Source organism: Bubalus kerabau, chromosome 6, assembly GCF_029407905.1.
Source record: "Bubalus kerabau isolate K-KA32 ecotype Philippines breed swamp buffalo chromosome 6, PCC_UOA_SB_1v2, whole genome shotgun sequence".
NCBI lineage: Eukaryota > Metazoa > Chordata > Mammalia > Artiodactyla > Bovidae > Bubalus > Bubalus kerabau.
The window spans coordinates 94024903-94050906 of record NC_073629.1 but is presented as its reverse complement, the minus strand read 5'-3'; the positions used below and the strand labels follow the sequence as shown (position 1 = coordinate 94050906).

Sequence of the window (26004 nt, the reverse complement as noted above, 5' to 3'; positions counted from 1 at the left end):
AGCTTTATTCAAATTTGTCTAAAGTGCAAATAATCCAAATGCTCTTCAGTTGGTAAAGAAAGAAATTCTAGTATATTCATTACAGTGGAATGCTTCTCAGCAATAAAAAGGAACAAACTACAGAAGCCTGCAACACAACCAATGACCCTGTGTTAAAATGCATTATGCAAAATGAAAGAAGTCAGATTTTAAAGGCCTAATTACTTAATGATTCTGTTTATATGACATTTTGGGGAAGGCAGGACACTGGAGACAGAACAAAGATGAGTAGTTGCTTGGGATCGTTAAGAGGGATTGTCTGCAAAGGGACACTGGGGAATTTCTGGGTTATGGAACTGTTCTATATCTTTATTATGGTGGTCGTAAAGAACTGTATGGATTCATCAAAACTCATTGAACTATGTACCAAAATAATTTTTTTTGCTATGTATAAATTATACTACAATTAAAAGAAAAACAATGAATAAGAAAATAGTACGGTATTCAGAGTAAGAGTAAACTTACTGGAGAAATTTGGTTATGAAGAAGAGTAACTGAAGAGAATGTGGGAGTCAACAGAAGGTTTTTGTTTTTAAAGCAAATAATGGAGCATAAATTGTATGCTGCTGCTGCTGCTAAGTCGCTTCAGTCGTGTCCGACTCTGTGCGACCCCATAGACGGCAGCCCACCAGGCTCCACCGCCCCTGGGATTCTCCAGGCAAGAACACTGGAGTGGGTTGCCACTTCTCCAATGCATGAAAGGGAAAAGTGAAAGTGAAGTCGCTCCATCGTGTCCGACCCTCAGCGACCCCATGGACTGCAGCCTACCAGGCTCCTCCATCCATGGGATTTTCCAGGAAAGAGTACTGGAGTGGGGTGCCATCACCTTCTCCAATAAACTGTGTAAGAGTGATCTATTTTATGGGAATTCCCTGGTGGTCTGTTGGTTAGCACTCGGTGCTTTCCTGCAGGGCACAGCCAGGAAAAAGAAGAATGATCCATTTGAGAAGGATAGTTTGAATATGTGAATAAATGAAGAAACAACAGGAGGAGCCAAGACAGGAGGGATGAAATCCAGCCAGCACATGTGGAAGTGTTGGTCTTTGCAAGGATGTACGTGTTTTCCATAGACGAGGAGACCAAGGAAAAGATGCATGCAGTTTTCAGCTAAATTTGATGGGGAGGTGGCTTCATTTTTTTCACTGAAGTGGATCAGATTCTGATACCAGTGTGAAATGGGTTTGAGGAACAAGTAGAAGGCATGAAATAATTGTTGCTTGATAGTGGGAGAGTGCCCTGTCTAAGGAGACTTTGAATGATTTCCAGCTACTTAGGGCTCATTTGAAGTTAATGTTCATGAATTTTCCATGACATAATATGTTGTGTGAATCTTCCCCTCTTCATAGATGATTACCTGCTGGGTGTTGCCATAAAAAAAGGTGAATAGCGAAGTTCTTCCAGGAGAATGTCTGAAGAGCATGATGGAGGAGAGGAAACAGGGAGTTGAGGATATTTATGAAGGTGGTGTGCTGCGATTCATGGGGTCGCAAAGAGTCGGACTCAACTGAGCGACTGATCTGATCTGATCTGATCTAAATCTATACTTTGGACTATGGAGGGAATTTATTCAGTAAAAAGTGGTGTGGAGGTCATTGAATGTATTGCATGTTGAAAATTTGACAAAGATGGCAATCCCTGGCTTATCGCTCTCTCTTTATGTCTGAATGCCATACCTTTCAAATGTTTGTTGAATGAACAAATGTCAGTCTCTTAGCGAAGATGTCTTATATCTCTCAGTTTGTATTCTTCTACAGCCTCCTGATTATAACAGTCTTTTATAGTGTGAACACTTTTGAGGGTGGGAATGGGCAGACCTTCTTATCCTCTGGCATGTGGTAATCACTGAATAAATATTTGCTGAATAAATGACAGTATGATTTCTGCTTGTTTAGTTCCTTGTGTTGTATTGAAATTGTCAGATTTATTGGATGTATTCTCTACTAAACTGTTTGGTCCAAAAGGATTAGAGCTATATCTTACTCATCCCTGTATTCTCAGGGGCTGGCACAGAACAGGAGATAAGTGAAGGATTGAGAGAACTTAATTTTTTTTTAAAGATACAACAGAAGCTACAACAGGTAAAAATCTTCCACATGGTTGATAATTGGAATAAGGTGGTTTCATTACATATAAATCATTACAGTTAGAAGAATGTATCTTAAGATATTCTCATGTATAACATGACCACTTTTATGTTGAATTTTTGTAGATATAACAAGTTTGTTTGTTTGGGGGTTTGTTTGCTAGGAGGACGCATCTCCCTACTCTTTGGTCAACATATGCCTGAAAGTCCTGATTGCTAACCTGGAGAAATTGTGTTCTGAAAGATCTGATGGAACACTCTGTCTTCCGGAGCATTGGTGTTTTCCTCAGGAATTAGCTGATCAGTTCGTTTGGATGATGACTCAGCAAGGTAATGATAAGACTGCTTTATTGTATACATTTATAGCACTTTACTATTTGAAAAGCACTTTTGCATATAATTCTGTTTTGTTCCTCTCAACAACCTGCAGAGAAATGTAGAAATTTGTGTGGAGGTTGATTTTCAGAATCTTTCTGGGATCCTTTGATGAAAATTATCTTCCTTCTAGGTTTGCCCTGCTATAGTCTCATCTCCCATTCTTTTGATTGTGAATATGAACCTTTAAAAATTTTTCCCTTTGCTTCTTTTTGTAGTAGGGCTTTCAAAGGGCTGTGTTTGTTATGTTAGTGTTTTCTTAATGAAAAATTTTGGAGAGTAACACATGATTGAGATAAAATTCACATAGTGTATAATTCATCCATTTAAAGTATATAGTTCAGTTATTTTTTTTAGCATATTCACAGATTTGTGCAGCCATTATCCCAGGCAGTTTTCATCACCTCAAAAAAAACAAAACAAAACACATTATTCATCCCCCTATAATTCTTAGCAGTCGCTAATCTACTTTCTACCTCTATGGATTTGCCTTTTCTGAACATTTAGTGTAAATGGAATCATTTAATATGTGACCTATTGTGTCTTCAGAGAAGGCAATGGCACCCCACTCCAATACTCTTGCCTGGAAAATCCCATGGACGGAGGAGCCTGATGGGCTGCAGTCCATGGGGTCTCGAAGAGTCGGACACGACTGAGCGACTTCACTTTCACTTTTCCCTTTCATGCATTGGAGAAGGAAATGGCAACCCACTCCAGTGTTCTTGCCTTGAGAATCCCAGGGACGGGGGAGCCTGGTGGGCTGCCGTCTATGGGGTCGCACAGAGTTGGACACGACTGAAGCAACTTAGCAGCAATAGCAGCATTGTGTCTTGCTTCTTTAATTTAGCATAATATTGTCAAGGTTCATCCATTTTGTAACATCAACTACTACTGAGTTTTTATGGCTGTGTAATATTCCATTATATTGATATACTACCTTTTATTCGTTTCTCAGTTGATGAACATTAGGTTTTTTTTAAGATTTTTTTTTAATGTGGACCATTTTTAAGTCTTTATTGAATTTGTTACAATATTGCTTCTGTTTTATGTTTTGCTTTTTCGACCACAAGATGTGTGGGATTGTAGCTCCCAGACCAGGGACTGAACCCTCACCCTCTGCACTGGAAGGCAAGATCTTAACTCCTAGACTGCAGGGAAGTCCCTGTGTTGTTTTTATTACACATTTTGGCTATTATGAATAATGCTTCTATAAACATTAGTGTATACATTTGTGTGTGTGGATATATGCTTTTACATCTTTGGGTGTATACCCAGGAGTGGAATTGCTGGGTTAAGTGGTAGCTTTGTGTTTAACATTTTGAAGAACTTCAAATTCTTTCCCAAAGTAGCTGTACCATTTTATGTTCCCACCAGCAGTTGGAACAGAAGAGTTCCAATTTCTCCACATTCTTGCCAAAACTTGTTATCTAATGACTTTGATGATAGCCATTCTGGTGGATGTGAAGTGGTATCTATTGTGATTTTTATGTGCATTTCCCTAATAGCTAATTGGCTTCCCTGGTGGCTCAGACAGTAAAGAATCTGCTTTCAATGCAGGAGACCCAGGTTTGATTCCTGGGTTGGGAAGATCCTTTGGAGAAGGGAATGGCTACCCACTCCAGTATTCTTGCTGAAAAATTCCATAGACAAGAGGAGCCTGGCAGGCTATAGTTCATGGAGTCACAAAGAGTGAGATGTGACTGAGCACGATATAAAATATAAATATTAAAAATGCACATATACCTCCTTTATCCATTCATCTGTTATTGGTATGTATGTATCTGTTGCCATTTTAAAAATTGTTTTTATAGGTCTTTTTCTTCTCTTGTGTTTTCCGCCTAGAGAATCTCCTTTAACATTTGTTGTATAGCTGGTATCCATTCATTTGTTGCTGGACACTTACCTTCCTTCCATTTCTTGGCAGTTGTAAATAATGCTCCTGCGAACATTAGGATGTATATATCTTTTCAGATCAGTGTTTTGTTTTTTTCGTGGACATATACCCAGGAGTGGAATTGCTGGTCATATGATAGTTGAGCTTTTTTAAGAAAACTCCACAGTGTTTTCCACAGTAGCTGCACCAGCTTTTACATTCCCACCGACAGTATATAAGGGTTACCTTTTCTCCACCTCCTCACCAGCATTTGTTCTTTGAGTTCTGTCTGATGATAGCAGTTCTGATGGGTGTGAGGTGACACCTCATTCTGGTTTTGATTTGGACTTCCCTGGTGATTAGTGATGTAACACATACATCTTTTCATGTGCCTGTTGGGCATATGCATGTCTTTGGAGAAATGTCTTTTTAGGTCTTCTTTCCATTTCTAAATAGAATTGTTTGTTTTCTTGATATTAAGTTAAATGAGTTGTTTATGTATGCATTGTACATGTTTTAGGTTGGTGGAAAAGTAATGGCAATTCTTCAGACTGTGAATTTTAATTTTAAATCATTATCAGTTCAGTTCAGTTCAGTCGCTCAGTCGTGTCCGACTCTTTGCGACCCCATGAATTGCAGCACGCCAGGCCTTCCTGTCCATCACCAACTCCCGGAGTTCACTCAGACTCACGTCCATGGAGTCAGTGATGCCATCCAGCCATCTCATCCTCTGTCGTCCCCTTCTCCTCCTGCCCCCAATCCCTTCCAGCATCAGAGTCTTTTCCAGTGAGTCAACTCTTCGCATGAGGTGGCCAAAGTACTGGAGTTTCAGCTTTAGCATCATTCCTTCCAAAGAAATCCCAGGGCTGATCTCCTTCAGAATGGACTGGTTGGATCTCCTTGCAGTCCAAGGGACTCTCAAGAGTCTTCTCCAACACCACAGTTCAAAAGCATCAGTTCTTTGGCACTCAGCTTTCTTCACAGTCCAACTCTCACATCCATAAATGACCACTGGAAAACCATAGCCTTGACTAGATGGACCTTTTTGGCAAAATAATGTCTCTGTTTTTGAATATGCTATCTAGGTTGGCCGTAACTTTTCTTCCAAGGAGTAAACGTCTTTAATTTCATGGCTGCAGTCACCATCTGCAGTGATTTTGGAGCCCCCCAAAATAAAGTCTGACGCTGTTTCCACTGTTTCCCCATCTATTTCCCATGAAGTGATGGGACTGGATGCCATGATCTTCGTTTTCTGAATGCTGAGCTTTAAGCCAACTTTTTCACTCTCCTCCTTCACCTTCCTCAAGAGGCTTTTTAGTTCCTCTTCACTTTCTGCCATAAGGGTGGTGTCATCTGCATATCTGAGGTTATTGATACTTCTCCCGGCAATCTTGATTCCAGCTTGTGCTTCTTCCAGTCCAGCGTTTCTCATGATGTACTCTGCATAGAAGTTGAATAAGCAGGGTGACAAAATACAGCCTTGACGAACTCCTTTTCCTAATTGGAACCAGTCTGTTGTTCCATGTCCAGTTCTAACTGTTGCTTCCTGACCTGCATACAAATTTCTCAAGAGGCAGATCAGGTGGTCTAGTATTCCCATCTCTTTCAGAATTTTCAACAGTTTATGTGATCCACACAGTCAAAGGCTTTGGCATGGTCAATAAAGCAGAAATAGATGTTTTTCTGGAACTTTTCTTGCTCTTTTCCATGATCCAGCGGATGTTGGCAATTTGATCTCTGGTTCCTCTGACTTTTCTAAAACCAGCTTGAACATCTGGAAGTTCACGGTTCACGTATTGCTGAAGCCTGGCTTGGGAGAATTTTAAGCATTACTTTACTAGCGTGTGAGATGAGTACAGTTGTGCGGTTGTTTGAGCATTCTTTGGCATTGCCTTTCTTTGGGATTGGAATGAAAACTGACCTTTTCCAGTCCTGTGGCCACTGCTGAGTTTTCCAAATGTGCTGGCATATTGAGTGCAGCACTTTCACAGCATCATCTTTCAGGATTTGGAGTAGCTCAACTGGAATTCCATCACCTCCACTAGCTTTGTTCGTAGTGATGCTTTCTAAGGCCCACTTGACTTCACATTCCAGGATGTCTGGCTCTAGGTCAGTGATCACACCATCGTGATTATCTGGGTCGTGAAGATCTTTTTTTGTACAGTTCTTCTGTGTATTCTTGCCACCTCTTCTTAATATCTTCTGTTTCTGTTGGGTCCATACCATTTCTGTCCTTTATCGAGGCCATCTATGCATGAAATGTTCCCTTGGTATCTCTGATTTTCTTGAAGAGATCTCTAGTGTTTCCCATTCTGTTGTTTTCCTCTGTTTCTTTGCATTGATCACTGAGGAAGGCTTTCTTATCTCTCCTTGCTATTCTTTGGAACTCTGCATTTAGATGCTTATATCTTTCCTTTTCTCCTTTGCTTTTCGCTTCTCTTCTTTTCACAGCTATTTGTAAGGCCTCCCCAGACAGCCATTTTGGTTTTTTGCATTTCTTTTCCATGGGGATGGTCTTGATCCCTGTCTCCTGTACAATGTCACGAACCTCCGTCCATAGTTCATCAGGCACTCTATCTATCAGATCTAGGCCCTTAAATCTATTTCTCACTTCCACTGTATAATCATAAGGGATTTGATTTAGGTCATACCTGAATGGTGTAGTGGTTTTCCCTACTTTCTTCAATTTCAGTCTGAATTTGGCAATAAGGAGTTCATGATCTGAGCCACAGTCAGCTCCTGGTCTTGTTTTTGCTGACTGTACAGAGTCTCTCCATCTTTGGCTGCAAAGAATATAATCAATCTGATTTCGGTGTTGACCATCTGGTGATGTCCATGTGTAGAGTCTTCTCTTGTGTTGTTGGAAGAGGGTGTTTGCTATGACCAGTGCATTTTCTTGGCAAAACTGTATTAGTCTTTACCCTGCTTCATTCCGTATTCCAAGGCCAAATTTGCCTGTTACTCCAGGTGTTTCTTAACTTCCTACTTTTGCATTCCAGTCCCCTATAATGAAAAGGACATTTTTTGGGGGTGTTAGTTCTAAAAGGTCTTGTAGGTCTTCATAGAACCGTTCAACTTCAGCTTCTTCAGCATTACTGGTTGGGGCATAGACTTGGATTACTGTGATATTGAATGGTTTGCCTTGGAAACAAACAGAGATCATTCTGTCGTTTTTGAGATTGCATCCAAGTACTGCATTTTGGATTCTTTTGTTGACTTGATGGCTACTCCATTTCTTCTGAGGGATTCCTGCCTGCAGTAGTAGATATAATGGTCATCTGAGTTAAATTCACCCATTCTAGTCCATTTTAGTTCGCTGATTCCTAGAATGTTGACGTTCACTCTTTCCATCTCTTGTTTGACCAGTTCCAATTTGCCTTGATTCATGGACCTGACATTCCAGGTTCCTATGCAATATTGCTCTTTACAGCATTGGACCTTGCTTCTATCACCAGTCACATCCACAGCTGGGTATTGTTTTTGCTTTGGCTCCATCCCTTCATTCTTTCTGGAGTTATTTCTCCACTGATCTCCAGTAGCATATTGGGCACTTACTGAGCTGGGGAGTTCCTCTTTCAGTATCCTATCATTTTGCCTTTTCATGGGGTTCTCAAGGCAAGAATACTGAAGTGGTTTGCCATTCCCTTCTCCAGTGGACCACATTCTGTCAGATCTCTCCACCATGACCCGCCTGTCTTGGGTGGCCCCACGGGCATGGCTTAGTTTCATTGATTTAGACAAGGCTGTGGTCCTAGTGTGATTAGATTGACTAGTTTTCTGTGAGTATGGTTTCAGTTGTCTGCCCTCTGATGCCCTCTTGCAACACCTACCGTCTTACTTGGGTTTCTCTTATCTTGGATGTGGGGTATCTCTTCACGGATTCTCCAGCAAAGTGCAGCCACTGATCCTTACCTTGGACAAGGTGTATCTCCTCACCGCCGCCCCTTCAGGCTCAAATACATCTTTATTAATCAAAAAAGGAACCATTACAATCAACATATGTTTTTCCAATGAGAAGTAAGTTTTTTTATTCCTGTAGAATAAAAATCTGTATTTTGGGATTCAGTGAACTCTTGGAAGGCATTTTCTGCCTCTGTTGGTTGTGGAAGCATTTTCCCTGCAGAAAGTTGTTGAGATGCTTGAAGAAGTGATAGTTGGTTAGTGAGAAGTCAGGTGAATATGGTGGACGAGGCAAAACTTTTAGCCCAGTTTGTTCAACTTTTTAAACATTGGTTGTCTGACGTGGGGTTGGGCATCATAGTCAGAGAAATGGTTCATTGTTGTTGGGTAGAATAAGAGAAAACAACACTTCAAAACAATGATTTTTTTGATTTTCGGTCACCTCATGAGGCACCCAGTTCCGAACTTTTTCACCTTTCCAGTTTGCCTCAAATGCCATATGACTGCAGAATGGTCAGTGTTGAGTTCTTCAGCCACTTCTCACGTAGTTTTAAGAGGATCAGCTTCGATGTTTGCTCTCAGTCGGTCATTGTCAACTTCTGATGGCCAGCTACTACACTCCTCATCTTCGAGGCACTTGTCTCCTTTGTAAAACTTCTTGAACTATCACTGCATTGTATGTTAGTTATCAGTTCCTGGGCCAAATGGGTTGTTGATGTTGCCTGAGTTGTCTCCACTGCTTTACAATCCATTTTGAACTTGAATAAGAAAATTGCTCAATTTGCTTTTTGTCTAACATCATTTCTGTAGTCTAAAATAAATAACAATAAACAGCATGAGAAATGCTGGATAAAGCACAAGCTGGAATCAAGTTTGCTGGGAGAAATATCAATAACCTCAAATATGATACCACCCTTATGGCAGAAAGCAAAGAACTAAAGTCTCTTGATGAAAGTGAAAGAGGAGAGTGAAAAAGTTGGCTTAAAGCTCAACATTCAGAAAACGAAGATCATGGCATCTGGTCTCATCACTTCATGGCAAATAGATGGGGAAACAGTGGGAACAGTGACAGACTTTATTTTCTTGGGCTCCAAAATCACTGCAGATGGTGACTGCAGCCATGAAATTAAAAAACACTTGCTGTTTGAAAGAAAAGTTATGACCAAACTAGATAGCATATTAAAAAACAGAGACATTACTTTGCCAACAAAGGTCCGTCTAGTCAAGGCTCTGATTTTTCCAGTAGTTGTATATGGATGTGAGAGTTGGATTATAAGAAAGATGAGGGCTGAAGAATTGATGCTTTTGACTTGTGGTGTTGGAGAAGACTCTTGAGAGGGGAGAGCTCACAGTCGTGTTTCACTCTGCCATGCTGCTGATGTTATGCCCTCTGCTGTAATTCTTACTTCTTTTCTTCTGCTTACTTATGATTTAATTTGTTCTTCTTTTTCTAGTTTTCTAAGGTGGGAACTTAGGTTATTGATTTTAGATCTTTTTTTTACTAATGTATACATTCACAGCTATAACTTTCCCACCTAGCACTGTCTTTGCTGCGTCCCATAGATTTGGGTAAGTTGTGTTCTTATTTTCATTTAGTCCAAAATATTTTGTAGTTTCTCTTAATTTTTTCCCCTTGATTCATCTGTTATTTAGAAGTATGTTCATCTTCATGTATTTTGGGATTTCCAGTTATTTTCTTTCTCTAAAGAAACTGGTCATTTGTTTTGTACAGTGTCCTACAATCTGGACTTTACCATTGTTTGTGCTATGATTTGACATGTTTCTCTGATTCTTGTTAATTCCTATACATTGAAAATTAGACGTAGAGGCTTGATCAAATTGCAGTTTGATGTTTGGTAGTGATGTTTGTACTTCTTGTCCTCAGTTGCTTCAGTTGTGTCTGACTCTTCACAAACCCCATGGGCTGGAGCCTGCCAGGCTCTTCTGTCCATAGCAGTTCTCCAGCCAAGAATACTGGAGTGGGTTGCTGTTTCCTTCTGCATTGTACTTCTTAAAGGTGTTAATAAAGTCTGATTGTCTGGTTGGTTTTCGCTTTTGGTGACCATAGATGATAGTTACCTACCTAGATTTATTACATCAGCAGGGGTTTTTGTATCTTTGACTTAGTGTTTATTACTCTCAGCCTTGCTGGTTTGGAGTAACTTTGTTTTTCTGTTTCTTATCCTTCATTCCTGTTCCACACTTTCTTTTGTATGCTTCTGTTTCTTTATATATGTGTTGTTTTATGTTCCTCAAGTTTCCATCTTGGGAAGCTTTGTATATTTTCTCACTTTGTATACTCCCTGGATAATCTCTTTGGTTTAGCTACCACTTCTACTTTAATTTCCCGGAGTTTTCAGTGCAGGTCTTTATTCGAAGCTCTAGAGCCGCATACAAGATAGGCAGGTCTGCTGCTTATCTTTCTGCTCATCTAGCTTCCCTTGAAGGACAGTGCAAAAGCTATCTAGAGTGTAGATGCTTTTTGGTAGTTGGTCCTTGTTCCTTTTCCTCTTACATGTCCATGTTTTAAACACCATTCTCTATTTTCAGGACTTTCCAGAAAATCAGCCAAGGTCTTCTCAGAAAATAGAGAATGGTGTTTAAAACATGTGTGTGAGGGCTGGATCTTTATACTTCCCAACACAGTCTTTGGATGTGGATTTCCATGGGAAAGTGGTATGACCATGGGTGAAGCAACTCTTTTCAGCTAATGCAGTCTACATAGATGAGGGCTGTCAGTTGGTGGCATTTCCAGCAGCTCAAGTAGTAAGTCATTTCTTTCTTTCTTTTTTTTTTTAAACCATTTATTTATTTATTTATGGCTGCATTGGGTCTTAGCTCTTCAGTATGGCCCGTGGGCTTCTCTCTAGTGGTGATGTGTGGACTCCAGAGTGCAAGGGCTCTGTAGTTGTGGCATGCAGGCTCTCTAATTGGGGTTCGTGGAATCAGTAGTTGGAGCTTGTGGTCTTAGTTGCCTCTCGACATTGGCATCTTGGTTCACCGACCGGGGATCGAAACTGCGTCCCCTGCATTCAAAGATAGGTTCTTAGCTGCTGGAAGTCCCAGTCATTTATTTCTAAATGTGATCTGGTGTCACATCACAGCATCTATTACACTGCCATTTCCTCCCATCTCAAGATGGTTTGACCATCTGTCTACCTGTTCAGTGACTTAGGAGTCACTTTTCATCCCCCTCCTCCGCCCCCATCCTTTGTTCTTTTGACACATTTTCTGCCTTCAAAGTACGTATCTCAAATGTTCTTCTCCTCAAGTCAGGTCACATGTTAGTGTCTGACTCTTTGCAACCCCATGGACTGCAAATGACCATGGGTGAAGCATTAACTGCCAGGCTCCTCTGTCTGGGGAATTCTCCAAGCAAGAATACCAGAGTGGGTATCCATTCTCTTCTCCAGGGGATCTTCCCAACCTAGGGATCGAACCCAGGCCTCCTGCATTGCGGGCAGATTCTTTACCATCTGAATCACCTTTTCCTCTTAGCCCCTGTCAATGACACCTTTCTCTTTCTTCTCCCCTGGTCTCCCAAGTGGTTTCCTTACCTTTAATTTTGCGCATCGCCAAGCTCTGCCACATAGCAGAGAGTAGTCCTCTATATCTTAATCAGATCTGTCTGCACTTTGGCCACTCTTTAAAGTCTTCTCTTGTACTTAGGATAAAATGCCAGTTATTTACCCTGGCCTACAAGGTCTAACTGACTCTTGCCTCTGTCTATAACCTGTCAGATTATGGTATCCCCTTCTCCATCTGTGCTTCAGCTGCACTGGTTTTCTCTCATTTCACAGGAATAGCCAAACTCTCTCTTCTCAGGGCTTTAGCCTGTCCCTCTATCTGGGATGACAGCTACCTTTGCCTTTCACATCCTTTTTGTCTCAGCTTAAATGTCACCTCCTAATACTTCACTGAAAGACGGAAGATTCTTATCTTCCTTCTCATTTTTCCCCACTCCTGTGTTATAGTCTTGTTTGTTTCCTTTAGAACCTTTACTGCGTTTTTAATGTTAATAGTATTTTGCTTGTTTTATATTCTTTTGTATCTGTGTTCTGCTGCTGCTGCTAAGGCGCCTCAGTCGTGTCCGACTCTGTGCGACCCCAGAGACGGCAGCCCACCAGGCTTCGCCTTCCCCAGGATTCTCCAGGCAAGAACACTGGAGTGGGTTGCCATTTCCTTCTCCAGGGGATCTTCCTGACCCAGTTTCTCCACCATTGCAGGCAGATTCGTTAGCAACTGAGGTGCATAGGAAGCCCTTGAATAAATGTAATAAGTTCTTTCTGAAAGCCTTGAGTATTGAGATTTCCTTTTTCCTATGTTAGTAGCATAGCCCAACTCAGACTGGGGACTTGTGAATCAGCTTATATACCTTTTCCCTCAGTTCTTTCCCTTAATGCATTCAACTGCTGTGTTCTGTCAGTTTAAACTTTCATCTCTCACCATTCAAATCATTAATAATCTCTTGCCCCATCCCACTCCCATCAAACATCGTCTTAATTCTTTTGTGTCATCACACATAATTGGTCTTTGTAAAAATATATTATAACCATTCATTTTTTGCTTAAAAATTTTGAGTTTTTCATTTTTGTTTGCAGGGTACATGAGTTTCCTAGCTTTGTTTACAGGCCCCATCTGCCTTTTGCCTTCCTCTCTACTGTCGTTGCCGCCAGGCCTCCCCTTGTACTCTGTGGTCCAGAAGCACTGATCAAATAGGGTCGTTCTGAATAATCTGATGTTCTGTGCCTCCGTGTCTTTGTTGTGTTCTCCCACCCTTCACCTTCCCCTTGGGAAACCAATATTCAGCCTCAAAAACCTGCCCTGATATTAATCTCATCTGTGTTCAATATCTGGTACAAATCACCACTGAATATAATATATTATTATAATCACTTATTTGCCTGACATGCTTTCTAGACTGAATTCTTTGTGGTCACAGGTGTCTTATTACCTTGTATGCCTATTACTTAATACGGAGTCTCACATATAGAAGATGCTTAATATTAATAAGTTGTTTGTAAATGAAATCTAATATAACCCATTCATTTTACAGATGAGGAAAATGAGGCATAGAGAGAGAAGTGACTTAACTAAAGGCCATCCACTAGTTTGGTTAAAACTAATCATTAGTGCTATTTGCATATTACAGGCTCTATACTTACCTACCTCTTTTATTTTGTCTTTTTTTTTTTTCTTTTGTGAACAAAGTTGAAGTGAAGTGAAGTAAAAGTCACTCAGTTGTGTCCGACTCTTTGTGACCCAATGGACTGTAGCCTGCCAGGCTCTTCTGTCCATGGAATTCTCTAGGCCAGAGTACTGGAGTGGGTAGCTATCCCCTTTTCCAGGGGATCTTCCCAACCCAGGGATCGAACCCAGGTCTCCCACATTGCAGGCAGATTCTTTACCATATGAGCCATCAGGGAAGCCCCTGAATACTGGAGTGGGTAGCCTATCCCTTCTCCAGAAGATCTTTGCGACCCTGGAATCGAACGGGGGTCTCCTGCATTACAGGTGAATTCTTTACCAGCTGAGCTACCAGGGAAGCTCAAGTAAACAAGGTTACTATGGTTAAAACTGTGGATGCTGAAGTCAAACTGCTTTTGATTCTTGATTCTGCCACATATTTTGACCTTGAGTAAGTTCCTTAACCTCTTTATGCTTTAGTTTCCTGAGCTGTGGGATGGTAATAATCATAATTCCTTTACAATATTATTTTAAAGAGTAAATGAGATAATCTGAGTAAAGGGTTTAGAACAATGCTTGGCACAGAGTAAACAGTAAGTGTAGTCATTATTGTTACTATTAGCATCTATCAAAGTTTACTGGCCACAGTGCTTCCTGGAAAAGGCATGAGATTTAGTTCTTACAAGCTGGTTCTGGTTCTCTTATAGGCAAGCTGACTGATAGAACAGCAAGCATTTTCCAAAGCAAGCAAATGAAACTGAAGCTGGTCAACATTCAGAAAGCTAAAATATCCACAGCTGCATTCCTAAAAGCCTTCTGCCATCACAAACTCATTGAACTGGATGCTACTGCAGTACACACTGACCTCTCCATCCCAGACATCGTAAGTGGACTCTGCAGCAATAGCTGGATCCAGGAAAACCTCCGACGTCTAATCTTGGACTCAGCAAGCATCCCTCGAGATTCAAGACTGTTGTTCTTTGGTCAGCTCACTGGTCTTCGTGTTTTAAGCGTTTTCAATGTTTGTTTTCGTAGTGAAGACCTGGCTAATGTTTCGCAGTTACCCAAACTGGAAAGCTTGGATATCTCTAATACTCTGGTCACTAACATCTCTGCACTCCTTACCTGTAAGGATCGACTTAAATCTCTTACAATGCACTATCTAAAATGTCTGACCATGACCAAACCACAGATTCTCGCAGTCATTAGAGAACTTAAATGTCTGCTTCACCTTGATATTTCTGATCACGGGCAACTCAGGTCAGATCTAGCTTTTCATTTGCTACAACAGAAAGATATTCTGCCTAATATTGAGTCCCTGGACATTTCTGGGAGTAATTACATCACTGATGGAGCTGTAGAACTATTTATACAACAACGGCCTGCGATGCAATTTGTGGGACTGTTGGCTACAGATGCCGGTTATTCTGACTTCTTTTCTGCAAAGAAAGGCTTGAGGGTTCGTTCTTTTCTGATATAAGTTTGTTTCATTTGTTCAGAACATTATTAAGCTTTCTTTGTGTATCAGAATCTGTACTAGGCATTCGGGTTACAAAGACAGATGAATAATTCTTAAGGAGCTTAATGATTAAGAATTATTGTGTAACTACTATGTAGTATGAGGTTGTGAAAATATAACCTTAAATAAGATACAGCCCTAGCCTCCAGTGTCTTCCAGTCTGGCTTGATAAGGATAAGCAGAGCCATTTACACATTACCTCTTACGTGCCAGTTGGCATGTTTTTCACATTGTTTTCTATTTTAATCCTCCCATTTTACAGATGAGGAAGTTAAGCTATTTATCCACAGTCATAGAACTATTAAATGATAGAGCTGGTCGTATATTTGGGTCTTTGTGAAACTAATGCTTTTCCCTCTAGGGACAGCTAAATATAATGAATAATGAATATAATATAATGAATAAATATAATGAATATAATGAATAAGGCAGGTGATGTATGCCTAACACCATTTTTGAACGCAATTTTTAAAAGACCCTGAAGGAAAAAGTATTGTACATTGCTAGACTATGTTTATAGCCTCTAGTGGTGCTGTTTTTAAAAGAGCATATATTTAAATATTTATGTCCTAGAATACTTTTTAAAAACAGTGGCTTTCTACCTTAGTTGTACATTCTAATCACTTTGGGAGTTTTAAAATACACTGATGCTTGTGGCCTATTCCCTAGAGATTCCGATGTATCTGGTCTGGGATTTGGCCTGGGCGTTAAGTAATTCTAACGTGGAGCCAAAGTTCAGAACAAGGACTTCAAAAGAACCCATTAAAAACAATGACTTATGTAATTTTTACTGGGGTGAGAGTAAAGTGATTTGCAATCATTAGTTGTTTTCACATTTTATTCTTTTGATTTTAAAATAGCAATTGTGTCTTAAAGTTTTTTAATTTTAAATGACTTCTTAATGAACCCATGAAGCTATCAGTTGCATCATTAGGCTACAAATAGATAATTTGAACTTTCAGATTAAATGTGTATAGTAGAGAATTGTTTACCAAGAATGTACACCTAGGCCTGTTTCAGATTAATGGCACTTAGTGTTCCAATGATCAAAAGAACCACAGCAGTTTAAAAAAAAAAGATTTTTAACACATCAACTCATGATATATACAGTAATATTGTCAAGTGCTAGAATATTCTGTAGAGAGATTATGCATATAGTTAAGATACTATCAAAGCCAGTACACCAAAAGAAAATGAGACAAGTTTTCTTTCAGTAAACTTTATCTGGTATACATGTAAGTTTAGTTTATTTTGAAAATGTTAAATAATGCATTGTATACAGTGTTGGATATTTTGGGGGAGGGAGAGGGGAGACCACAATCTTCCCAGTACTAAGAAATTCTAAAGATCCTAATCCAGACTTAGTGGAGTATAAGGTATGGTAAGTTTAAAAGGTGTGTTTCAGAAAATCTTATATTTAAGAGAAATATGTATTTTCAAATCAGATGCAAAATATACTAAGCATTTTTGTTGTTTGGGTTGCTCAAAAGTTTGCTAAAAATAGGTAAAATTAAGGGTTAGTGAAAACCTTCTAACAGAACAGGTATGTGTTATTTTCTTGTACCTAATGTTACAGTGGGCAGTGTGTACTTAATTTCTTTAAAATGGGTGGAAAGGGCACCCACCATTAGTCCTAAGAGCCATATAACATTTTCATTTGCTAGGAAATCCTTGCTGATCCACTGGTGGGGTGTCTCAAGAATGAGAATTTATTTGTACTGGCATCTGTAGGAAATCTTGGAGAGAGAGGGTATGCAACAGCTGTCTGGTCTTCTGCTTAGTCTTACAGTGGCTTATCCTGTGTTTTCTTTCAACTCTTACATCTAGATTATCACAAAACTTAAAAGTCTAGACTATATCCATTGTTTAGATTGTTAATAATGTGTAGATCCTTGCACAGTTGATCTACATATAGTACTTGAAAACTGTTTTGAAATAATTTTTAATGTGGCAGATCACTAACTTTAAACATTTTGCCAAATTTGTCTTACCCTATTCTGTCTCTATACACGCAATTTTTAATACACATAAACACACACACATTGCATATTTGGCTGTGCTAGGTCTTAGTTGCAGAATGTGGAATCTTTAGTTGTAGCATGTGGGATCTACTTCCCTGACCAGGGATCAAACCCAGGCTCCTTGCAAGCACAAAGTCTAGCCACTGGACCACGAGGGAAGTCCCCACACACAATTTTTTTCTTGAGGGTAGGTTGCATACAACATGCCCCTCTGCCCATCAATATACTTTAGTTTGTATTTTCTAGAGGAAAGATAGTCTCTTTGACTCTCTGAGAGCACAGGTAATCTCAAGGATGACCATAGTGCAACTGTCAAATTTTAGGAAATTTAACATCGATACAAATCTTTTATATAAAATCTACTGTATGTGTTTCCAGTGTTGATTTTCCCAGTTTAACACCATTTATAAAATATTTTTCCTTTTAGTCCATGATTATTTTTATATTCAGTTGTCATATGTGTACTTAGTCATGTCCAGCTCTTTGTGACCCCATGAACTGTAGCCTGCCAAGCTCCTCTGTCCACAGAATTTTCCAGGCAGTAATAGTGGAGTGGGTTGCCATTTCCTACTCCAGGGGACCTTTCCAGCCCAGGGATCGAACCAGCATCTCCTGCATTTCCAGGCTACCTGGAAAGTCTCAGTTGTCATAGTCCTTCCTTTTCTTCATTACATTGATGTTTTTGAAGAATACAAACTAACATTGTTTTGTTTGCTTTTTTGAAGAATATTCCTCCTTTTGGGTTTGTCTGATGCTTCATCATAATTCAGATTCTTCTAGGTCTACCCAGAATACCACATAAGGGATGTTGTGCCCTTAGGTAATACACTTATGTGTCTCAAGTGTATTACAATATGAAGCACAGAGTGCCCCTCATTGGTGATATTAATTTTCATCACTTGGTCAAAGTATTGTTCAGGTACTAGGTAAAATATCCAGGTGCAGATAAAATATTATCTATATACTCTTGTACTGTTTCTACCCTACATAGATAATACTATTCCTTTTGAAACTAATGAATGCTATATAAGATATTAGAAGACTATGCCAATATCCTGGCCCTCATCAGAGTTTCTGATCTAGATTTAGCATCCATTGATGATTCTTACTCAAACCGTTCTTTACTGCAGTGGTTGCAAAGTGATGATTTTCCAACTCTAACTCTTTTTTTTCAGCTCTTCTTTTTATTCAAAACATTTAGCAAATCTAACATCCTCAGTATGAACTCATTGGTTCCTGTTGTTTTCAGTGATTTATAATGCATTGCTATTCTTAATTATTTTGATGCTCAGCTTGTCACAGGGTGGCCAATGAGAGCTCCTGTGTCTGTTTTTACACGCCCCCATTATTACTGTTATTATTTTGAGTCCTTTACTTTCTAGGCTTCTTATACTTCCCTGTTTTGGCCTTAGAGTTAGATATTTCTCCCAAGAGCACTGGTTCCTTTTAGTAGGAAACCACTGAGTGCTAGATGTGTTTTTAAACCGTTTCATCAAGCAGAGCTAAGAAACAGATGAAGTAAGTTTAAAAGTGATACTTACAAATGTCCATCTTTATATTGTTCTTTGCCTTTCCACATTCTGTGTTTGTATCTCTCTTTTCCACATGGAGAACCTCGGCTTCCAACAGCCTCAGCACATTTTCCTTAATCCTATAACACGTATAAAACAGTTTCAGAGTTGCTTCACTTCTACTACTTTGAAACACAAACCTACTGAAAAAGAGTTGAAGATATATTTGCAATTCTTTCTTTTCACTCTTGACTGAGAGTATAGTCAAAGTATTAAGCCATATGTATTTAGGTTTTTAAATTTCCACTTCTTACACAGTAGGTAGCATAGTACATGTACTCTGGACTTTGCTTTTCTAACTTAGTGGTATGTCTTGGAAATCACCCCATGTCAGTTCATGTTCCCATTTTTTGGGAGGGGATGGTAAAATACACATAAAATTTATCATTTTAATCTTGTTAAGTGTATAGTTCAGTGGTTTTAAATACATTAATAATTTTGTTCAGCCATCACCATCATTCATCTCCGTAGCTCTTTTCACCTTGTAAAGCTGAGATTCTGTAGGCATGAAACCCTGCCTCCCATTACCCCTTCTCTCCAGACCCTGGCAATACAAGCTTCTACTTTGTGTCTCGACGATTTTGACCAACTCTCTCATGTAAGTGGAGTCGCACAGTACTTGTCCTTTTGTGACTGGCTCATTTTACTTTACGTAGTGTCCTAAGGGTTTGTCCATGTGGCATACTGTCTTTTTCAGGTTGAATAATAACCATTATGTGTATACCACATTGTGCTTATCCAGTTGTCGTTGATATGTACTTGGGTTGCTTCCATGTTTTGGCTTTTGTGTTGATTATTGTGAGTAATGTTGCTGCAAGTAGGAGTACACAAATATCTCTTTGAGACTTGGCTTTTTTTTTGATCACTCTGTAAAGCCTCAGTTCTTTGACCAGGGATTGAATCCAGGCCTCTGCAGTGAAAGCCCGGAATTCTGATCACTAGTCCACTGGGAAACTCCCAAGACTCTGCTTTTGGTTCTTTTGGTATATACCCAGAAGTATATACTAGAATGGACATGAGTTTGAGCAAACTCTGGGAGATAGTGAAGGACAGGGAAGCCTGGTGTACTGCAGTGCATGGTGTCACAAAGAGTTGGACATGACTTAGCGACTGAGCAATGAGCAATCCAGAAGTGGAATTGCTGGATCATATGGTGTGAAAGTCGCTCAGTCGTGTCTGACTCTTTGCAACCCCTTTGGAATTCTCCAGGCCAGACTACTGGAGTGGGTAGCCTTTCCCTTCTCTAGGGGATCTTCCCAACCCAGGGATCAAACCCAGGTCTCCCTCATTGCAGGTGGATCATATGATAATTCTGTTAATTTTGGGGGGAACTACCATAATGTCTTCTGCAGCAGTTACACAGTTTTTACATTCTCACTAACAGTGCACATGTGTTTGAATTTCTTCACACACTGGCCAACACATATTTTTTTCTGTTTTTAAATTTTTTAATAGTAACCATTCTAATGGGTGTAAAGTGGTACCTCGTTGCAGTTTTGATTTGCATTTCCATACTTATCAGCTATATTGGGCATCTTTTCAGAAGCTTATTGACTTTTGGTATGTCTTTGAAGAAATGTCTAGTGAAGTTGTTTGCCAGATTTTAAATTAGGTTGCTTAGGTTTTATTTTTGTTATTGTTGTTGAGATATAGGAGTTCTATGTGTAGTCTGGATATTAATGCCTTATGATACAAGATTTTCAAATATTTTCTCCCCTTCTCTGGTTTGTCTTCATGAAGTTCAGTTTGTATTTCTTTTGTTGCTTATACCTTTGGTGTCATATCCAAGAAATCACTGCCAAATCCAGTATTGTGAAGCTTCTTCCTCATGTTCCTTATAGGAGTCTTATAGTTTTAGTTCATAAATTTAAGTCTTTGATCTGTTTTGAGGTAATTTCTTTCATGTGGTGTTATGTTAGATTTTACAGCTTCATTCTTTTACATGTGGATATCTAGTTTTCTTAGGGCAATTTCTTGAAAATACCAAATTGTCTTAGCACCCTTGTTAAAAATCATCTGATCATAAATGCAAGGCATTGTTTTAGGGCTTTTTAGTCTATTCCATGGGCTCCCCTGTGGCTTAGATGATAAAGAATCTTCCTGCAGTGCAGGAGTCCCGGGTTTGATGCCTGGGTTGGGAAGATCCCCTGGAGAAGGAGATGGCAACCCACTCCAGTATTCTTGCCTGGAGAATCCTATGGACAGAAGAGCTGGGCAGCCTGTAGTCCATCCCACTGGTCTGTATGCCAGTATTTATGGCAGTGCCACACTGTTCTGATTATTTTAGCTTTGTATTGATAGTTAGTTTTGAAATCAGGATGTGTGACTCCCTTGGAATTCTGTATAAATTCAGGGTGTGTGTTTGTATTTCTGCTAAAAAGGTCATTGGGATTTTGGTAAGGATTATATAAATATGTAGATAATTTTTGTATTGACATCTTAAGTCTTCTAATCCATGAACATGGGGTGTGTTTCCATAATTTATGTCATCTTTAATTTCTTTCATTAGTGTGTTGTAGTTTTCATCATATAAGCCTTTCATCTCCTTTGTTAATTCCTAAGTACTTTATTGGAGAAGGCAATGGCACCCCACTCCAGTACTCCTGCCTGGAAAATCCCATGGACGGAGGAGCCTGGTAGGCTGCAGTCCGTGGGGTCGGTGAGGGTCAGACACGACTGAGCGACTTCACTTTCACTTTTCACATTCATGCATTGGAGAAGGAAATGGCAGCCCACTCCAGTGTTATTGCCTGGAGAATCCCAGGGACGGGGGAGCCTGGTGGGCTGCCATCTGTGGGGTCACACAGAGTCAGACACAACTGAAGTGACTTAGCAGCAGCAGCAAGTACTTTATTGTATTATTGTAAACAGAATTATTTTCATGATTTCCTCTTCAGATTGTTCATTATTGTATAAAAATTGAACTGATCTTTGTGTGTATCCTGCAACTTTCTGGATTCATTTATTAGCTCTAATAGATAACAGTTTTTTGGTTTTTTTTTGTGGTATATAAGATCATATAGTTTGTAAGTAGATCATTTTACTTCTGCCTTTTCAGTTTGGATGCCTTTTATTTTTTTAATTTAACTTTTTATTTTATATTGGAGTAGAGCTGATTAACAATGTTGTGATCATTTCAGGTAAACAGCAAAGGGACTCAGCCATACATATACATGTATCCATTCTCCCCTAAACTCCCCACCCATCTTGGATGCCTTTTATTTCTTTTTCTTACCTAATTGCTCTGTCTAGAGCTTCCAGTGCTGTGTTCAGTAGATGCTGTGAAAGGGGCTTTTGTCTTTTTCCTGATTTTAAAAGCTTTCAGTCTCTCACTATTGAGTATCATGTTCATTGTAGATTTTTCATGTATGGCTTTTATTAAGCTGAGGTAGCTTCCTTCTGGGCTTTTTGCGAGTGTTTGGGGGCTTCCCTGGTGCCATAGACAGTAAAGAATCTGCCTGCAATGCAGGAGACCCAGGTTCAATCCTTGGGTCGGGAAGACCCTTGGAGAAGGGAATGGCCACCCACTCCAGTATTCTTGCCTGGAGAATTCCATGGACAGAGGAGCCTGGCCCACTACAGTCCATGGGATCACAGAATTGGACACTTTGCCAGAAAGGGTGTTGAGTTTTGTCAAATGCTTTATCTGCATTAGATGAGGTGATCATGTAGTTTTCCTCCTTCATTCTAATACTGTTGTATATTACATTGATTTTTTAGTATACCATGGTATGTTGAACATTGCATTCTGGGAATAAATCCTACTTGGTCATGGTGTTGTGCATATTTGCTTAGTCATGTCTGACTCTGCGATCCCATGGACTGTAGCCCACACAAGCCCACCTCTGTCCCTGGGGATTATCCAGGCAAGAATACTGGAGTGGGTTACCATGCTCTCCTCCATGGGATCTTCCCCAACCCAGGGATCAAACCCTCATCTTCCATCTTGCAGGCAGATTCTTTATCACCTGAGCCACCAGGGAAGCCCAAGAATACTGGAGTGGGTAGCCTATCCCTTCTCCAGGGAATCTTCCTGACCCAGGAATTGAAGCGGGGTCTTCTGCATTGCAGGCGGATTCTTTAGCAACTGAGCTACCAAGGAAGCCCTGGTCATGGTATATAATTCTTTTATTTGGCTGAGTTTGGTTTGCCTGTATTTTGTTGAGGATTTTTCCATTTCTGTAAGGACTGTTAAATTCTAGTTTCCTTTTCTTGTAGCATCTTTGGCTTTGGTATCAAGGTAATGCTGGCTTCATAGAATGAGTTAGGAAATGTTCCATCTCCAGTTGTTAAACTGAAAAGTTTTAACATTAATTCTTCCTTAAGTGTTTGGTAAAATTTACTAGTGAACCCATTAGATCTAGGGCTTTTATTTTTGGGGAAGTTTTTGATTATTAATCCAGTTTCCTATTTCAGTTTTCTTCAGTGTCTTCATGATTTAGTCTTGTTAGGTCTTATATGTCTAGAAATTTGCTCATTTCATCTAGGTTATTAGGTTTATTAGAATGTAATTTTTCATAATACTCTTATAATTCTTTTTTTTTCCTGTTGAATTGGTGGTAATGTCTTCTGTTTCATTTCAGATTTTAGTATTTTGAGTCCTTTCCTTTTTTTTAGTTTCTTTTTTTTACCCTTAGTCCATCCATCTGTCAGTTTTGGTGATGTGTTCAAAGAACCAATTTTTTGTTTCATTGATTTTCTTGCTATTTTTATATTCTCTATTTTTTTGCTTTTTGCTTTAATAATGATTATTTCCATCCTTCTGCCAGCTTTGGGTTTAGTTTGTTTGATCTTTTTACATTTTAAAAATAGTTACTGATTAGGAAGGACTTCTGTCACTTTGCTCATTAGTTTCCATATGTTTTACAACTTTTTTTTTAATCCCTCATTTCCCTCATTACTGTTTTCTTTGTTCAACTGACTTTTTGGATTTTTTTTTTTTTTTTTGGTTGGTATTATTCTTGTGTATTCTGTAGCTGTTTTCTTTGTGGTTATCATGGATGTTAGTTACATTTACCATCCTAACGTTATTTCACTCTAATGTGAATTTATACTAGCTTAATTTCAATAACAAACAAAAGCTGTTCCTTTAGCTCTCTGTCTGCACCCCTTTTAATTGATGTTCCCAAATTATACATTGTTTGCCCCAAAGCACAGAATAATCCTTTTTAGTGTGTTCATCACAAGTTTTGTAGAAAACAAAATTTGGAATTATAAACCAGATTTATAATAACACTAGTTTTTAGATGAATAATGATCTTTTGAAGGAACTATTTGTTTATTAAATCATGTTGAAAAAAAGTGTTACTGACCATTTAAAAAATACCACTAGCTTTTGTAATTGCTCATGTATTTACCTTTGTTGAGATCTTTATTTCTTCATATAGCTTCTTGTTACTGTGTGGTGTTCTTTCATTTTCACCTTGCAGGACTTCCTTTAGCGTTTTTCATGGGACAAGTTTAGTGGTAATGAACTTCCTTGGCTTTTCTTTACATGGAAATGTCTTGGCTTCATCCTCACTATTTAAAAAACTTACAGTTTTTTATTGGGATATAGCTGATTAATAAACAGTGTTTTGATAGTTTCAGGTGAATAGCAAAGGGACTTAGCCATAAATACACATATATCCATTCTACCCCAAACTCCCTTCCCATTCAGGCTGCCACATAACATTGAGCAGAGTTTCATGTGCTGTATAGTTAAGTCCTTGTTGTTTATCCATTTTAAATATTGCAGTGTGTACATGCCCATCCCAAACCCCTTAGCTATCCCATCTGCCTATCCTTTCCCCCTAGCAACTATAATTTCATTCTTTAAGTCTATGAGTCTCTTTTTATTTTGTAAGTAAGTTCACTTGTATCATTTCTTTTTAGATTCTGCATTTAAGGGATGTCATTTGATATTTCTCCTTCTCTGTCTGACTTACTTCACTCAGTATGACACTAAGTCTGTGTTGCTGCAAATGGCATTATTTCATTCTTTTTTAACCGCAGAATAATATTGCATTGTACTTATGCACCACATGTTTATCTGTTCCTCTGTCAATAGACATTTAGGTTGCTTCCAGGTTTGGGCTATTGCAAACAGTGCTGCAGTGAGCATTGGGTTACATGTATTCTTTTGGATCTTGTTTTTCTGTGGATATATGCCCAAGAGTGGGATTTCAAGGTGATATGGTAGCTCTTTAGTTTTTTAAGGAACTCCCCTCCTGTTCTCCACAGTGACTGTACCAATTTGCATTCCCACCAACAGTGTAGGAGGGTTTCCTTCTCTCCACACCCTCTCCAGCATTTGTTGTTTGTGGAATTTTTGATGATAGTCATTCAGGCTTTCACCCTCACTTTTGAAGGACAGTTTTGCAGGGCATAAGATTCTTGGTTGACAGTTTTTTTCTTTTAACACTTTGAATATATCAACCCATTGTCTTCTGGCTTCTAAGTTTTTGATGAGAAGGCTGCAGGTCTTACTGAGGATCCTTTGTATGTGATGATTTGCTTCTCTCTTGCTGCTGCTTAGAATCTTTGGCATTGAAATTTTGATTATAACATGTCTCATTGTGAGTCTTCTTGAGTTCATCTTGCATGGAGTTCGTGAATTTCTTGGATGTTTATATTCATGTCTTTCATCAAATTTGGGACATTTGCAGCCATTTCCCCCCCAGTATTCTTTGCTACTGTAAGTCTCTTCTAAGATTCCTACAGTGTGTATGTTGGCCTGTGTAATGGTATTCCACAGGGTCCTTAGACTCTGCTCCTTTGTTTTCAATCTTTTTGCTTTCTGTTCCTCTGACACAATTTCCTTTGTCCTATCTTCAAGTTTGTTGATTTTTTTCATCTTGCTGCTCAAATCTGCCTTGAAAAACTCAAGTGAATTTTTATTTCAGTTATTATACCTTTCAACTCCAGAATATTTTTGGATTCTTTTTAAGGTTTTTTTTTTTTTTTTTTTTAATTTAAATCTCACTTGAGTTTTCTCTTTTGTTCTTTTTCTTGACTTTATCTAATTTTCCTTTTGTTCTTTGAATGTCTTTAAGGTGGATGTTTTGAAGTCTTGTTTGAGTTGACCTGCTATATCAGTTCTGTTACAGGGACAGTGTCTTTTGATTTTAATTTTTTCCCTTTGAATGGGCCATGCTTTCCTATTTCTTTATACACTTTGCGGTTTTTGTTGTTGAAAACTGGGCATTTGAAACTAATAATATGGCAATTCTGGAAATCAGATTCTTTTCCCTTCCCAGGGTTTGATGTCTATGTTACTGTTTTTGTGTTTGGGGTCTGTGTTGAGGATCAGCCTGAAGTATAAATTTTAATATCTCTAGGTCTTTTATGAGCCTTTCCCTGGATATGTGCAGTAACTTTGGGATTTTCTCTGTATATGTAGTTGTTTTGAATGTCATAGTCATTAAAGTCTATCTTCTAAAAGGGGAAAAGGAAAC

At 39.0% G+C, this 26004-nt stretch overlaps 1 protein-coding gene across 7 annotated transcripts in view; it reads left to right on the top strand.

Moving 5' to 3' along the window:
- ZYG11A (zyg-11 family member A, cell cycle regulator) overlaps window positions 1-26004 on the top strand; it is a 64594-nt gene that overhangs the window by 15365 nt on the left and 23225 nt on the right. For 4 of the 7 annotated variants that reach the window (XR_008716007.1, XM_055585856.1, XM_055585855.1 and 1 more), the window contains exons 2-3: window positions 2287-2452; window positions 14165-14916. The exons of 1 other annotated variant lie outside the window; for it this stretch is intronic. Coding sequence is in view for 5 of the 6 variants with exons in the window: in XM_055585856.1 (XP_055441831.1) it covers window positions 2287-2452; window positions 14165-14916 (918 nt within the window). In the remaining variant the exon portion in view is untranslated. Of the gene's footprint in view, window positions 1-2286; window positions 2453-14164; window positions 14917-26004 lie in introns of those variants that run through there. 2 more of the 7 variants (XM_055585858.1, XM_055585859.1) reach the window with 2 other exon arrangements.